Raw genomic sequence first — 14515 nt, 5'->3', positions numbered from 1 at the left:
TTTTGGGAAACACTTAATCAGTATTATCTGTATTATGTCCAGTCCTTGGAGGACCATTGTTGTTCTCTCCCACATCTAAAAAGTTGCTAACTTTTGTTAAAGCTTTAAAGTGATTATAAAGTCTTGCTATGGGGCACCCGAGCCGAGACACAGATCTCCGTGTCCATTCAAACACGGATCCGCGACTCTGCCCCGCCCCTCTCTCTCCTGATTGGCTGCCTGACTTTGATTGACAGCGACAGGAGCCAATCGTGTCTCAGCCAATGAGGAGGGGAGTCCAGGGCAGCTGAGGCACTCCATCAACATAGTTGGAAAGAGATAGGCTCAGGTATGTATTAGAGGGGCTGAGGGCGGCTGCTGCACACAGAAGGGTTTTTATCTTATTGCACTGAAGATAAAAAAGATTTAAAAAAAAAACCTTCTAGCTTTACAATCCCCTTAACAGTATTGACAAACTTCAACAATCTTTTTTTGTGAGCCCTTAGGCTAGCCATATACAGACCAAATCTCTTTAGCAGCCGCTAGCGATAATCACAGGTAAAACCCAGCATGCTGGTTGTGCCCAAGTAGATCGATTGATCAACTTGGTAGATTCAGCATGAGCATACATGACTTGAACCATATATGGCCTGTCTTACAGTCAGTGTGGCTCCTTCAAAGAATGTATTGTGGTTGGACAAACTAAAAGCCTGGTAAAAATGGAATCAGGATTTTTACTAATATTGTTATGTAGTTTAAACAAAGCACATCGATCCCATTATAATAATAAGGATTATGAGCAGCCTGTGTTTGAACATAGATAAGATTCAATGAACTTTCATAACCAGACTTGACAAACGTCTCTTGCTTGTACCACTGTTTCCTTCACTGTTTGGACAGTATGTACCATACTATTTCATAAACAGGGGAGCAAAGCAAGAATCTAGCAAATGGCTTGTATGCGACTATGATTGGATAAATATTACGGTACCAATTTACAGGGTATTTTTTGGTTGGTACAAAAAATGAATTAATGTTAACACATTACTGAAAAGGTGTAACATTTTTTTGTAAGAAGTGTTCTGGAGTGGTGAAAAAATCAACTTACTGCAGTCTTTCCCTTTAACTGGATCTGGCAGATGAGCACATGACTTCCCTTCGTTTGGTACAGCAACTCGCCATCTTGATCCAGTGCTGTCACATTCTGTGTATTCATAGTGATAATCACCCTAAAAGAAAAACACATTGCAGATTTATTAAATATATAAAATGTATAAGAAACACATTTAGGCTCCATTTACACCTGAGCGTATCATTTTCAGGTGTTTTTTTGGGCGTTTTTCGGGTATTTTTTCAGGCATTTTTAAGGCGTTTTTCAGGCGTTTTTTGCAGTTGTTTGAAGGCAGGCGTTGAAATCTAACAAAAATTTTACTTTTTTGAGCTTCAGGTGTTTTGTTTCAGACGACAAAATGCTCATATGTAAACAGGGCGCCATTGAAATGAATAAGATTTTGCTTGTTGGGCACTTTGAAACTTCAGAAATGAGCATTTTACGAGCTGAAATACGCTCAGGTGTGAACAGGGCCTTAGTGGACCTGGCTATAATTTTTTATAACAAGCTGTTATTTTGACTAAAATCTGTGGGGAAATCAGGAGTACCCTATGGCTGTGTAGGTGTTTTCTTCTGTTAACGTTTAGCCACACGTGGCTAGGTGCCTATATTAAACTAAGATCTTAATTTATCAATACAGGTACAGTATTCAAGTAATGCTGCCCATGCATGTTATGACATGATATAAAGCTCATTCCAAGGGAAAAAATTTGTGTTTTTCAGAAATTCAGATTAAATGTGATTAAATCTAATTGTTTTTCTGTTTTTGTAATTGATTTTAAGGAAAGATTGTGCAAATGAATCAAATATATGACTAATCATTCATTTATCATTTTGTGTATTGCCAGCATTAGACCTGTAACCTATTTTGTAACACAGTAAAATAAAATATAATAAACCCATTAGAAAGAGCTGTAATAATGTACAAAGTGCAGAATGCCTCGGCATTCAGACTTCTTTTCAAGTTAAAGGAGTTGTAATGGCAGAAGGTTTTTAATAATAATGCATTCTGTGCACTAAGATAAAAAGCCTTCGGTGTGCAGCAGCTGCCCCAGCACCCCTAACACTTACCTGAGCCCCATCTCTATCCAGCAATCTCCACGAGTCCCTTGGCTGTCTGGGACTCTCCCTCCTGATTGGCAGAGACACAGCAGCGGCACCATTGGCTCCCGCTGCTGTCAATAAAAGTCAATTAGCAAATCAGGAGAGAGAGGGGGTGGGGCCGAATGGCAGTTCCATGTCTGAATGGACATATGAAGCTGCAGCTCAGCTCAGGTGTCCCAATAGCAAGCTGCTTGCTGTGGGGGCACTCGACAGGAGGGAGGGGCCAGAAGCAGCAAAGAGGGACCGGAGAAGAGGAGGATCCAGGCTGCCCTGTGCAAAACCACTGCACAGAGGAGGTAAGTATAACATGTTTGTTATTTAAAAAAAAAACAACAAGAAAAAAACACAAGACTTTACAATCACTTTAACCTAGAGCATTCAGAACACTAATGAGTAGTTGGCTGGGATTTGGTATTCTCCAAACTATTCTTCCTTATATAAGAAAAAGGAAAATTGTGTGCATGATCACATGACTATACCCTAAAATTATATCATTTTAATTGTAAACCATAGTTTTTATTCTACTTTGGACTGAGCGGGGAAGGGTTAGAACATATTTTACAATTTTATTTACTAGAACGATGTCATCTCACTTCTACCCCTATGATACCAGAACAAGGAATAAGAAAAATGGGTTAGTAGGGAAGCAAGACAGACTAGAAAAGTGTTTCTTTGTTCTCGTCTCCACTGGAGAGACATCACATCACTGACCTCTGAGGAAACATTTATCCATTAGGGACAGAAACATCAAAAAAAAAAAAAATGTTCGTTTTTTTAAAGTTCTACCTCTAATGATACGCTAATAAAAAAAAAAAGATGGGTTTTGGACTTTGTCATTTTTTTATCCATTATATTTTACTTCCTTTTTATCTGAATTATTTTTCTATGGGAGTTTCCACTAGTTCTTATTATACAGTATGCGGGTCAAGCAGTAAAGTGCATTTCTGTATAGTGTTTTATTACATGCAATCTAATACCATAAGTGCACTGCAAGGATGTCTGATGTAACTCATCAATACAATAACTTGATACTATAGTAGAATGTGGTGACATTTGTTTTATACTCCCTTGTTATGCTATGAGATACATACTGCATTGCAAAATGGATGGATAAAAAAATATGATTTTTTTTCATTTGACATCATAATTGACTAGATGGTGACTTGGCATTTTTTTATGTGTGTACAATACCTTTTAAGACTTTGGGGCTGATATACTGAAATTGGGGAGTGCAAAATCTGGTGCAGCTCTGCATAGAAACCAGCCTCCAGGTTCTTTGGTCAAATCTTAATTGAACAAGCTGAAGTTAAAAGATGATTCGCCACCATGCAAAGCTGCACCAGATTGTGCACCGTCCAGTTTTAGTAAGTCAACCCCTTTGTGTTACAACTTATCCATGTAAATCCAAGGCACTGTGTGCCGTCACAGATATTATATCATCACCCAGTACAGCTGTAATCATACGCTATGGGCATGGTTCAAGATGTTGATAATTCACTGAAACCCCAGTTGACAACTAATTAATTTTATGTGGATTTTCATTCAAAAGTTAAAGGGCTGCTAATCCTCCTCCCCACATCTGCCCAAAACACTTTTAAAGGCTTTTTTCCCCTACAGGGATCAGATACTTTTTTTAACAGGTACCCGCTCCCACTTCCTCAATTCTCACCTAGGCTAGAAAAACAAGGCTCACCCTGCCCACTCCTTGCCCACAGCCTCCTGGGGCACCTCATACATCTCAAGAGGCTACAGGTTGAGTCACCCTGCACCGCCCCATCTCACAGTCCACGGTGGGGAGCCAACTGAACAGTGGCGGCTGGTGTATATGGGGCGCAGGGGCCCCGCCCCCCCTATCCATGCGTCCGTCCCCCTAATCTACATGCAGGGTGCCGGAAGCATGGAGTTCAATGGGGATTTTTTTTTTTAACCATGTATTTAGAGCCAGAGGCTCTCACAGGCTAAAAAAAGGGTGCGCCCTGAGCCCACCCGGTTGTGGGACAATAGCGAATGAAAATTCACTATTGTCACATGGATCCTCCTCCTGGCCAATCAGGAAGTGGGTCATGAGACCCGTTTCCCGATTGGCCAAAAGGAGAGGCCATGCTATTGGTCAATGAGGAGGAGGGAGGAGACGCCAGGGAAGCCGCCGCCGTCGCTGCCAGGGGAAGCCGCCGCCGGAGATGAAGCTGATGGGAGCCTTTTAATGGGGCCAGGCAGGAGTGTTCCAGGGCATCTTTGGCGCTTTAATGTAAGTGAGCTGGCGATGGGGGGGGGGGAGGGGTGCTGGGCGAGCTGGTGTGGGCCGGGGGGGGGTATGGCCCCCCTGCCCATGAAGCACCAGCCGCACTGAAGTTCTTGCAGAAGTTACAGCTGGCTCACAAATCCAAAATGTTGGTGCTGGGAACTTGCTGGGATCTTTCGCACTGTAAGGTGAGAAGAATAGGCCGAGGGAAGACAGCACTGGACAATGTTAAATGTCCGAATACCATATTGGGTTGTTTACCAGTTTCAGAATCATTGATTGCAGCAGCATAGTACCATGCACCAGCAGTGATAGCTACTATGCTCTTGTCCCTGGGAGGTGCTGCTGTGACCATGGTGGAACAATCTGTATTTTCCTTATACTGTTCCACTGTAAATGCAATTATGATATATTCAGCAGTTAAATTATGATTTCATACTGACAAGTTTATTAAAATGTACTAATTACAGTATGTGTGTGTATGGTTGGCGTTATTAATAAAAGACAATGTAGGACTTAGATGTAGGTTTAGATTTAGCACAAGTAAGCAGATGTGTGTCCAATGCCATACACAAATGTAACTACTAAGATATATATATATAGATGTGGTCAGTTACACAAATACTACAACCTATAATTCTATTTACATAGCAAACACAGACCACAATTGATATAAGTAGCTGTCATGCTGTACTGCGCTGTAGTAAACTACTTTTGAGATTTTGAGAGAAGCCAAAAAGACCAATTGTATTAAATTGAATTTTTAGATAAAATAAAACATATGTAGGTATACCAGGTACATTTTTAAAATACATCTTATTCCTTTAAAAATGATACAAATAGAGAAAAGTACCCGTTGAACTGCTAGAAATCCAGTTGGATCCTAACTTCCTGTTTGAGCTGACAACACAGGGCTTCTGCTGCACTGAAAGCCCAAGCTGTGTTGTCAGCCCTGCCCAGTTATCCTCTGCTGGACTACAGCCCACCTTACCCTCTATTCATCTCCATAAGGGGAAGGTGTGAAGGAAAGCATTTCTCTGTCCGGCCAGTATGTTGCACCCCCACACGATATATATAACTATATACAGAATATATATATATATATATATATATATATATATATATATATATATATATATACACATATATATATATATATATATATACAGTGAGGTGTGCATTCTAGGAGAGTTCAGGTGTAGAATGAGTAGAAGGTAAGGCCTTTGGCTGTGTAGAAGAATATTTTTAGTAACTTAGTTATGGTTTAGAGCTGCTTTAGGGCAAAGCACGTTAACTATGAATGCTGTATTCCTTGCCTTGTTGTAGAGATGTACTTTATTGAAGACTTTACAATAAAGGTAAGGTTTTAGATATGCGGCCAACCAAATCCTCTCTCTTTTTCTTCTATGAAGACTGCTTCAAACAGGGCCAGCACCTAACAGTGCGCAGTGAAGGTGGAACAGTGGACCAACCTAGGACGATGTTTTGTTCTCTTTGTGCTCAAATATTATAACCTCTAATATGTTTTTTAATGCAGTCAGTATGTCTGATTTTTCTTCTCTTTCAGATGAAGTGACAGCCTGTGGGCCACAGTTTGACAGGGGGTCACAATTGAGCAGCAATATCTTTAAAGCGGAGTTCCACCCAGTGACCTTTTTTTTTTAATAAAAATACCCCCAGGACAGTCAGGGCTAGTGCATTCCACAATGGCTAGCCTCTGATCTGTCCCGGGTTGCACTTACCTGCAAGACGAAATACTTACCTTGAAAATGTATTCTCCAGCGCTGCCATCTCAGGTGTGGGCAGCTTGAAGCCAGTGCGACCCTCTTCTGTGTCCTCTTCCGTCTTCTTCGGTCCCACGATGCACTGCACCGGCCCCGCCGTCACTTCCGGTGCCGCAGCGTCATCCCTGCACAGCTTCTGGGCATGCCCAGAAGCTGTTTTGCAAGGTATGACAGCGCCTGCACCGGAACTGACGTCGGGGCCGGTGCAGGCGCATTGATTCCTGGGAGCGATGACGTTCAGCTCCCAGGAATCATTGCATGCCAGGAAGTGATGACTCGCCGCGGCCGCCGAGGGGATGAAGAAGGAAGTAAGGTAAGTATATTTTCTTCTAAACGAGGTAAGTGAATCAAAAAAAAAATTGCGATTATCCATTTGTTTTTCAGGTGACCCGGAGCGAGAAGATGGAGGTAAGTATAATTTTAGGGGGGAACTCCACTTTAACAAGACAAAAGGTACAAGTCAATACTCAAGACAAGATATGGTGCACTCAACACTCGGAACGGCAGTTATAATTCCTTACGGGGTAGCAGAAGGGGAACTTGTCTCGACTTGACATTGTTTTTTGTAGTTTTTTTTATTCTGGATATACTGAAGAGAGGTTTAAACCTTTATTTTTTCGTATTATTGGCTGTGTCTCCTTTAAAAACAAATGGATAATCGCAATTTTTTTTTTTAATTCACTTACCTCGTTTAGAAGAAAATATACTTACCTTACTTCCTTCTTCCTCCCCTCGGCGGCCGCGGCGAGTCGTCACTTCCTGGCATGCAATGATTCCTGGGAGCTGAACGTCATCGCTCCCAGGAATCAATGCGCCTGCACCGGCCCCGACGTCAGTTCCGGTGCAGGCACCGTCATACCTTGCAAAACAGCTTCTCAGCATGCCCAGAAGCTGTGCAGGGATGACGCTGCGGCACCGGAAGTGACAGCGGGGCCAGTGCAGTGCATCGTGGAACCGAAGAAGACGGAAGAGGACACAGAAGAGGATCGCGCTGGCTTCAAGCTGCCCACACCTGAGATGGCAGCGCTGGAGAATACATTTTCAAGGTAAGAATTTCGTCTTGCAGGTAAGTGCAACCCGGGACCGATCAGAGGCTAGCCATTGTGGAATGCACTAGCCCTGACTGTCTATTTTTATTTAAAAAAAAGTTCACTGGGTGGAACTCCGCTTTAACTTACGGCTTATCCTATCTTGTTGATCCGGGGAGGGGTGTGGCCGGGGAGCATCAGCAATCTAGGTAATGCTTATTAGCATTGAAATGTTTGTTTCCCTTCTTGTCAAGAAGGTATTGTTTTCTGTTGGTTTGTTGTATTTGTATGTTTGTTTGAAATTTCAATAAAAATATCTTTAAAAAAAAAAATGTCACGTCGGATTATACTGATTATACTGAATGACCCATTAACTGAGAGCAGCTAAGTGAAGTTCTCCAAGGGCAGCAAGTGTTTGCAGTGTGTTAAATTAGCTTACGTGGAGATTTAAAGCTAAGAAACAAACTTTTCATCACATTTTCCGCCTACAGATGGTGTAGCTAACACAGCAGGATAGCCCAAACATCTCTTATTCAGACAACAGGGTAAGGCTCTTCGGAAATTCCAAAGTGTTCCCAGGCCAACTTAGATTTGTAATACTTAAAGCATATTCTCGATCTACCCCTGAAAATACATGAAGCTGCATGTTCCTGGAAACCTTCATGATTGAAGGTGAGAAGTTCTAGTCCATAGTGTTCTTCAAGAACTGAAGTTCTCAGACTGTCACACACTATAGGCCAAGGAACCCTCAGGAGAAACACGATTGCTGCCATTTACTGTACTCAGTCAGCCTATATCACTTACGCTCATGAGCTATAATTGAGGACTAATGACCAGAGATGTAGACTGACTAATGAACTGCAAGTTTTGCCATATACCTTAGCTTCCCTGCTGCTAACCTTTTTAACCACTTTCCGCCCGCGCTATAGCCGAAAGACTGTAACAGCACAGGCTTACTTTGCTGGGAGGGCGTACATAGAGGTCCTCCCGTGATCGCACTCTGGCATGCTCTGTGATCGCTTAAAGCGGAGTTCCGGGCACAAAATCGACCTAATCGATTTTGTGGCCATCCGCTTGCTCTTCTTCACCTGAAAAGGAATTGGATAGTTAGGATTATTTATTTTTTTTACTTACCTTGTAATTGTAGAAAGAAATACTCACCTATTTTCCACTTCCTCCCTCTGTGGCCACGGCCCGCGCCGTCACTTCCGGTTTGCAATGATTCCTGGGAGCTGAACGTCATCGCTCCCAGGAATCAAAGCGACGGCACCGGCTCCGCTCGTCACTTCCGGTGCGACGCCGCATTCCCTGCTAAACAGCTTCTGGGCATGCCCAGAAGCTGTGTAGGAATGCGGCGTCGCACCGGAAGTGACGAGAGGGGCCGGTGCAGGCGCATTCTGGGAGAAGAGGACACGGAAGAGGACGCAGAAGATGATCGCGCTGGCTTCAGCTGCCCACAACAGAGATGGCAATGCTGTAGAAGACATTTTATAAGTGAGTATTTCTTCTTGCAGGTAAGTGCGAAGCGGGACAGATCAGAGGCTAGCCATTGTGGAATGTACTAGCCCTGACTGTCCCGGGGGTATGTTTATTGAAAAAATGTTTTTGTGCCCGGAACTCTGCTTTAATCCTTCAGACTCAGCTGATCACAGATTGGGGTAAAGAGCCAATCACAGCAGCCTTTTACCACGTGATCAACTGTGTCCAATGACAGCTGATTACGATGTAAACACAAGGCAGTTATACAAAACGTACTGCAGATGGGAGGGAAATAATCGAGCAAACAGGAAGGAGAAAGTATGGGTGTAATAGGTAAAGGAGGAAGTAATGATGGGTGTAGTAGGAGGTGCTAGCCATATAAATATAGAATCAGATACCAGAATCCCCCAGCTTCTGAAGTCATTTCTTGGGTGGAGCAAATTGCATTAAGCGGGCTGATACTTCTGGTTATGTCACGTCCGCACTTTGTAATGCAAACCGCGACTTTTGAATTCCAGAACAGCGTCATTACATGCTCACATGCAAGAGGAGAGGTTTGTAAGTGCGAATTGGCTTTTATATGTTTTTTTCTTAATAATAAAAATGGAGTTACACTTGGAATTTCTCCTGATTCTATCTCCCTACACTCATATGAGGTTCTTCGTCCAACCTGCCGCAGTCACAAAAGTCACAAAAAAAAGAAAAAATATTTTTTTGCCACTGGAGGATTATTTTTGAAATACAGGTGTTTAACCCATCACTAGTTGGTAAATAAGGGAACATAAGGAGGGGAGCACAACAGCACTTGTTGGAGCATACTGGCACTGGAAGAATAAGATAACCAGCACTTTAACCACTTTAAGACCAAAAGGATTTGCCCCCTTAATAACCAGGCCCTATTTTGCGATTCAGCACTGCGTTACTTTAACGGACAATTGCGCGGTCGTGCGACACTGTACCCAAATAAAATTGATGTCCTTTTTTCCCATAAATAGAGCTTTCTCTTGGTGGTATTTGATCACCTGTGCGATTTTTATTTTTTGTGCTAAAAAAAAGCGACAATTTTGAACAATATTTTTCACATTTTGCCATATGACATTCTCAAAAAAAAAATAAAAAAATCAAATTTTTTTAACATTTTAGGCCAATTTGTTTTCTGCTACATATTTTTGGTAAAAAAAAAAAATCGCAATAAGCGTATTTTGATTGGTTTACACAAAAGTTATCGCATCTACTAACTACAGGAAAGATTTATGTCATTTTTATTGTTTTTTTTTTTTTTTTTACTAGTAACGGCAGCGATCTGCGATTTTTTGTGGGACTGCAACATTGCAGCGGACAGATTGGACCCCTAAATTACATTTTTGACACTTTTGGGGGTATCAGTGACATTACTACAGTAATCAGTGCTATACATATGCACTGTTACTGTAATAATGACACTGACAGGGAAAGGGGTTAACCCTATGGGTGATCAATGGGTTAAATGTGAGCCTAGGGGAGTGATTCTAACTGTGGGGGTGCGTGGCTTGTCAAATGACCATAGAGACATGTAATCCTATATAGAAGGATCACATGATCTCCATGATCATCCCAGGGAGAAGGACGGTCGGATGTGTTTACAACAGCCAACCGTCCTTCTCTCTCAGCGGGGAAGGATTGCGGGTGTCAGGCGGCAATCAGAGCCATAGAGACACATGATCGGCAAAAAGAGCCATAGAGACACGTGATCCAATATAGAAGGATCACATGAGCTCTGTGATCATTTCAGGGAGGACGGTCGGCTGTGTTTACAACAGCCGACGGTCCTTCTTTCTCAGCGGGGAACGATCGCGGGTGTCAGGCAGCAATCAGACCTGCCTGACCCGTGCCTCAGCTTCCCCGATGCCGAGTGGTGGCGGGAGCGCGCCGCCGGCAAAGTGCGCCCGCCCCCTAGCTTCCCGCACGCGACCGATGTAGATCGACGTTGGTTCGCGCAGTAAATCTGCGGCGGGTGGTCGGGAAGTGGTTAAAGGACTTATTGTTCATGCACATTTTGTGCACTGATTGCACTTTATTTCTTATTTTTTACAAGTATTATGTATTGTGATTTAAATATTATGTTTCTACACAAATAATGAATAGAGATACATATTAAGCACCTTAGCGCTGGGTACACACATTAAAATACCTGAGAGGAACACACACCTTACACCACAGCAGAAGTCTTATAAACGCATTCCACACACATACATAGCACGGGGATCACAATAGTTTAACTGAACAAACCTAATAGCAGCTAATAATAAAATTCTGACAATAATGTCTAATGCAAAAATATAAAAAAATACTTATTCTGTACATTTTGAATTATTTAATTGTCCCTGGATATTTGGCCGAAATTCCATTTAAAGCAAATTGCTGAAAGTGGTGAGTAACCAGGGTAACTATTAACCTGTAGTGTTTATTTCTATTTGAATAAGGAGGGTGTAGCACAGTAATGCACCTGTTTAGGTTGTCCAACAATACACAGAAAAGATAAGAAACTGAGTTAAACATATGTATATACAGCTGTTGGGGGAGGGGGGATTTGTTCTGAACACAATCAATACAGGAGTGAGGTACAATCATACCATCAGTGAGGTAAAGACCACATAGTAGTCATGTGCGAGTAGACATGTGCAAACATACACTCATCGGCCACTTTATTGGGTACACCTTGCTAGTACTGTGTTGGACCCCCTTTTGCCTTCAGAACTGCCCTAATTCTTCGTGGCATAGATTCAACAAGGTGTTGGAAACATTCTTCAGAGATTTTGGTCCATATTGACATGATAGCATCACACAGTTGCTGCAGATTTGTTGGCTGCACATCCATGATACGAATCTCTCGTTCCATCACATCCCAAATTTCTCTATTGGATGAGATCTGGTGACTGTGGAGGCCAGTGGAGTACAGTGAACTCATTGTCATGTTCATGAAAGCAGTGGTGAGATGATTTGAGCTTTGTGACATGGTGCATTATCCTGCTGGAAGGAGCCATCAGAAGATGGGGACACTGTAGTCATAAAGGGATGGACATGGTCAGCAACAATACTCACACAGGCCATGGCATATAAACAATGCTCAATTGGTACAAAGGGGCTCAAAGTGTGCCAAGAAATATCCCCCACACCATTACACCACCACAACCATCCTAAACTGTTGATACAAGGCAGGATGGATCCACGCTTTCATGTTGTTCAAATTCTGGTCCTATTATCTGAAAATCGCAGCTGAAATGTAGACTCCTCAGACCAGGCAATGCTTTTCCAATCTTCTATTTTCCAATTTTGGTGAGCCTGTGCAAATTGTAGTCTCAGTTTCCTGTTCTTAGCTGACAGGAGTGGCACCCGGTGTGATCTTCTGCTGCTGTAGACCATCTGCATCAAGGTTCGGTGTGTTGTGCGTTCAGAGATGGTATTCTGCATACCTTGGTTGTAACGAGTGGTTATTTGAGTTTCTTGTAGCACTACTCCCTTGGGAGCTGCTGGTTACGGGTTCCCCTGGGTTACCATTAGCAACAGCACAACAATTCAACATTTTCCAAGTGATGTTTGGCTCAGTCAGGAAACAGTCCAGTGGCTTTGGTTTTTGTGTTTTTTTATTTAGAAGTTGGATGGGAGAAGGGAATGAGTGGGATACTCCAACTTATATAACTATGCACAGCTGGGATGACTGATTAATGCTGATTAACGCTGAATAGCACTGTATAACGCTAGTCACGGCTAGGCCGCTGCTTCACCTTGTCATAAGCAATGAAGTAGAATTGAGTAACCTTCCTGAGGTAAACTGTACTGTACTGCAGAACAATCTTCAGGGCCCTTCCTGGCACCCCCTTTGTTCCTATTCTTCAGGGTCAACTACACGGCACCCCCTTTACTGTTAAACTTCCTGGGTGAGCTAGCTCCTTGATCCCCCTGACTTCTCTGGAGTGGTCCCCTCTCCTAGGCGGACCCTGTGGCAAATCCCAGAGTACTCACAACACTGATTTCCTGAGAGACTCTGCCACCAACTCCACTGTCAGCACTCTGGATCCTCTGCAGCTCAGCACCACCCAGTTCACAAGGCCGACTGCCTGAACCACTTTCTTCACACCTACAGGAGGAGAGACCAGTCGTCTGCCTCCTCCTGGGACTCTGCTTCCCGCCAAAGACGCCCTGTCACATGTCCCCTCCGTATTTATGGTCAATCCCAGGATGCATTGCAGGAATGCCCTCCCACTGGGACTGCCATAACACATGATGTGTCACTGGCTGGGTTTCCTCCACTGTCCAACAAGCTATCTCATTGGATACAGTGGGGACACTCCCTCAGACCCAGTGAATCACACCTGGAAACATGTGACAGGCAAACTAATAGATCAGGCTCCCCTGATAAGCAGCAGGAGCAACAGATGCTTTTACCTAGCACCTACCTAGGAGGGTGCTAGATACTGTTGCCTTTTTATCATCTCAAATCAGTCTGCTCATTCTCTTCTGACATCAGCAAGGAATTTTCCTCCACACAACTGCCGCTCATTGGATATTTTCTCTTTTTCGGACCATTCTCTGTAAACCCTGGAGATGGTTGTGTGTGAAAAACTCAGTAGATCAGCAGCTTTTGAAATACTCAGATCAGCCCGTCTGGTACCAACATCCATTGCCATGTTTAAAGTCACTAAATTCTCCTTTCGTCCCCATTCTGATGCTCGGTTTAAACTTCAGCAAGTCCTCTTCACCCCGTCTAGATGCCTAAATGTATAAATGTATTGAGTTGCTGCCATGTGACTGACTGATTAGCAATTTGTGTTACTAACCAAGCAATCATAGGTGTGCGCAGCCTATTGCATTAGGGTGTGCACCCCAAAGCTTAAACACATATCCATGTGTATATATTAATGGTGTCAGTAGGGTAGAGATCGGTGTCTGTAGTTTTATTGTTATTTTTTATTCTTTTTTACAATTTTATTTTTTTGTTAGCCCAGTTAGGGAGCTTTGGTGAAATATCAGGAGTAGTGATGTCGCGAACATAAAATTCGCTGTTCGCGAACGGCGAACGCGAACATCGGCAAATGTTCGCGAACCAGCGAACATTGCGAACCGCCATAGACTTTAATAGGCAGGCGAATTTTAAAACCCACAGGGACTCTTTCTGGCCACAATAGTAATGGAAAAGTTGTTTCAAGGGGACAAACACCTGGACTGTGGCATGCCGGAGAGGGATCACACAAAAAAAAGTTCTTAAAAATTGTAATTTTTTGATAGAGAGCCAATTATTGGAAAAATTAAATTTAGCATCTGGGGGGTCTAAAAAGTGTACCTGTGAAGTTTCAGCTCTGTAGCATGTCCGGAACCAGAAGAAAATACGAATTAGGGTTAGGGCTAGGGTTAGGGCTAGGGCTAGGGTTAGGGTTAGGTTTAGGGTTAGGGTTATTTTTATGGCTAGGCTTAGAGGGTTAGGGTTAAGGTTAGAGGGTTAGGGTTATGGTTAGAGGGTTAGGGTTAGGTTTAGTGTTAGGGGCTATGGTTAGGGTTAAGGTGAGATACTTAGGGTTAGAGTTAGTAGCCCTACCCCTACCCGTCTAACTCTAACCCTAAGCACTAAAAATAACCCTAACCTTAGCCCTGACCCTAACCCTAACCCTAACCCTAACCCTAACCCTAGCCCTGATTCTATTTTTTTTCTGGTTCTGGACATGCTACAGAGCTGAAACTTCACAGGTACACTTTTTAGACCCCCCAGACAATAAATCCAAAGAAATTTTTTTTTTTGTTAAGTTTTTTTTTT

The 14515-nt window shown here is 42.9% G+C and overlaps 1 protein-coding gene across 1 annotated transcript in view; it reads right to left on the bottom strand.

Moving 5' to 3' along the window:
* The window catches only part of ELAPOR2 (endosome-lysosome associated apoptosis and autophagy regulator family member 2), a 161129-nt gene that overhangs the window by 99737 nt on the left and 46877 nt on the right, over positions 1-14515 (bottom strand). The window contains exon 2 of the mRNA XM_082253203.1: positions 1088-1208. Coding sequence (XP_082109329.1) covers positions 1088-1208 — 121 coding nt within the window. The remainder of the gene's footprint in view (positions 1-1087; positions 1209-14515) is intronic.

The sequence above is a fragment of the Pelophylax lessonae genome (genome assembly GCF_965119305.1).
Source record: "Pelophylax lessonae genome assembly, chromosome: 4".
Taxonomy (NCBI): Eukaryota; Metazoa; Chordata; class Amphibia; order Anura; family Ranidae; genus Pelophylax; species Pelophylax lessonae.
This window is presented reverse-complemented; position numbering and strand designations above follow the sequence as displayed.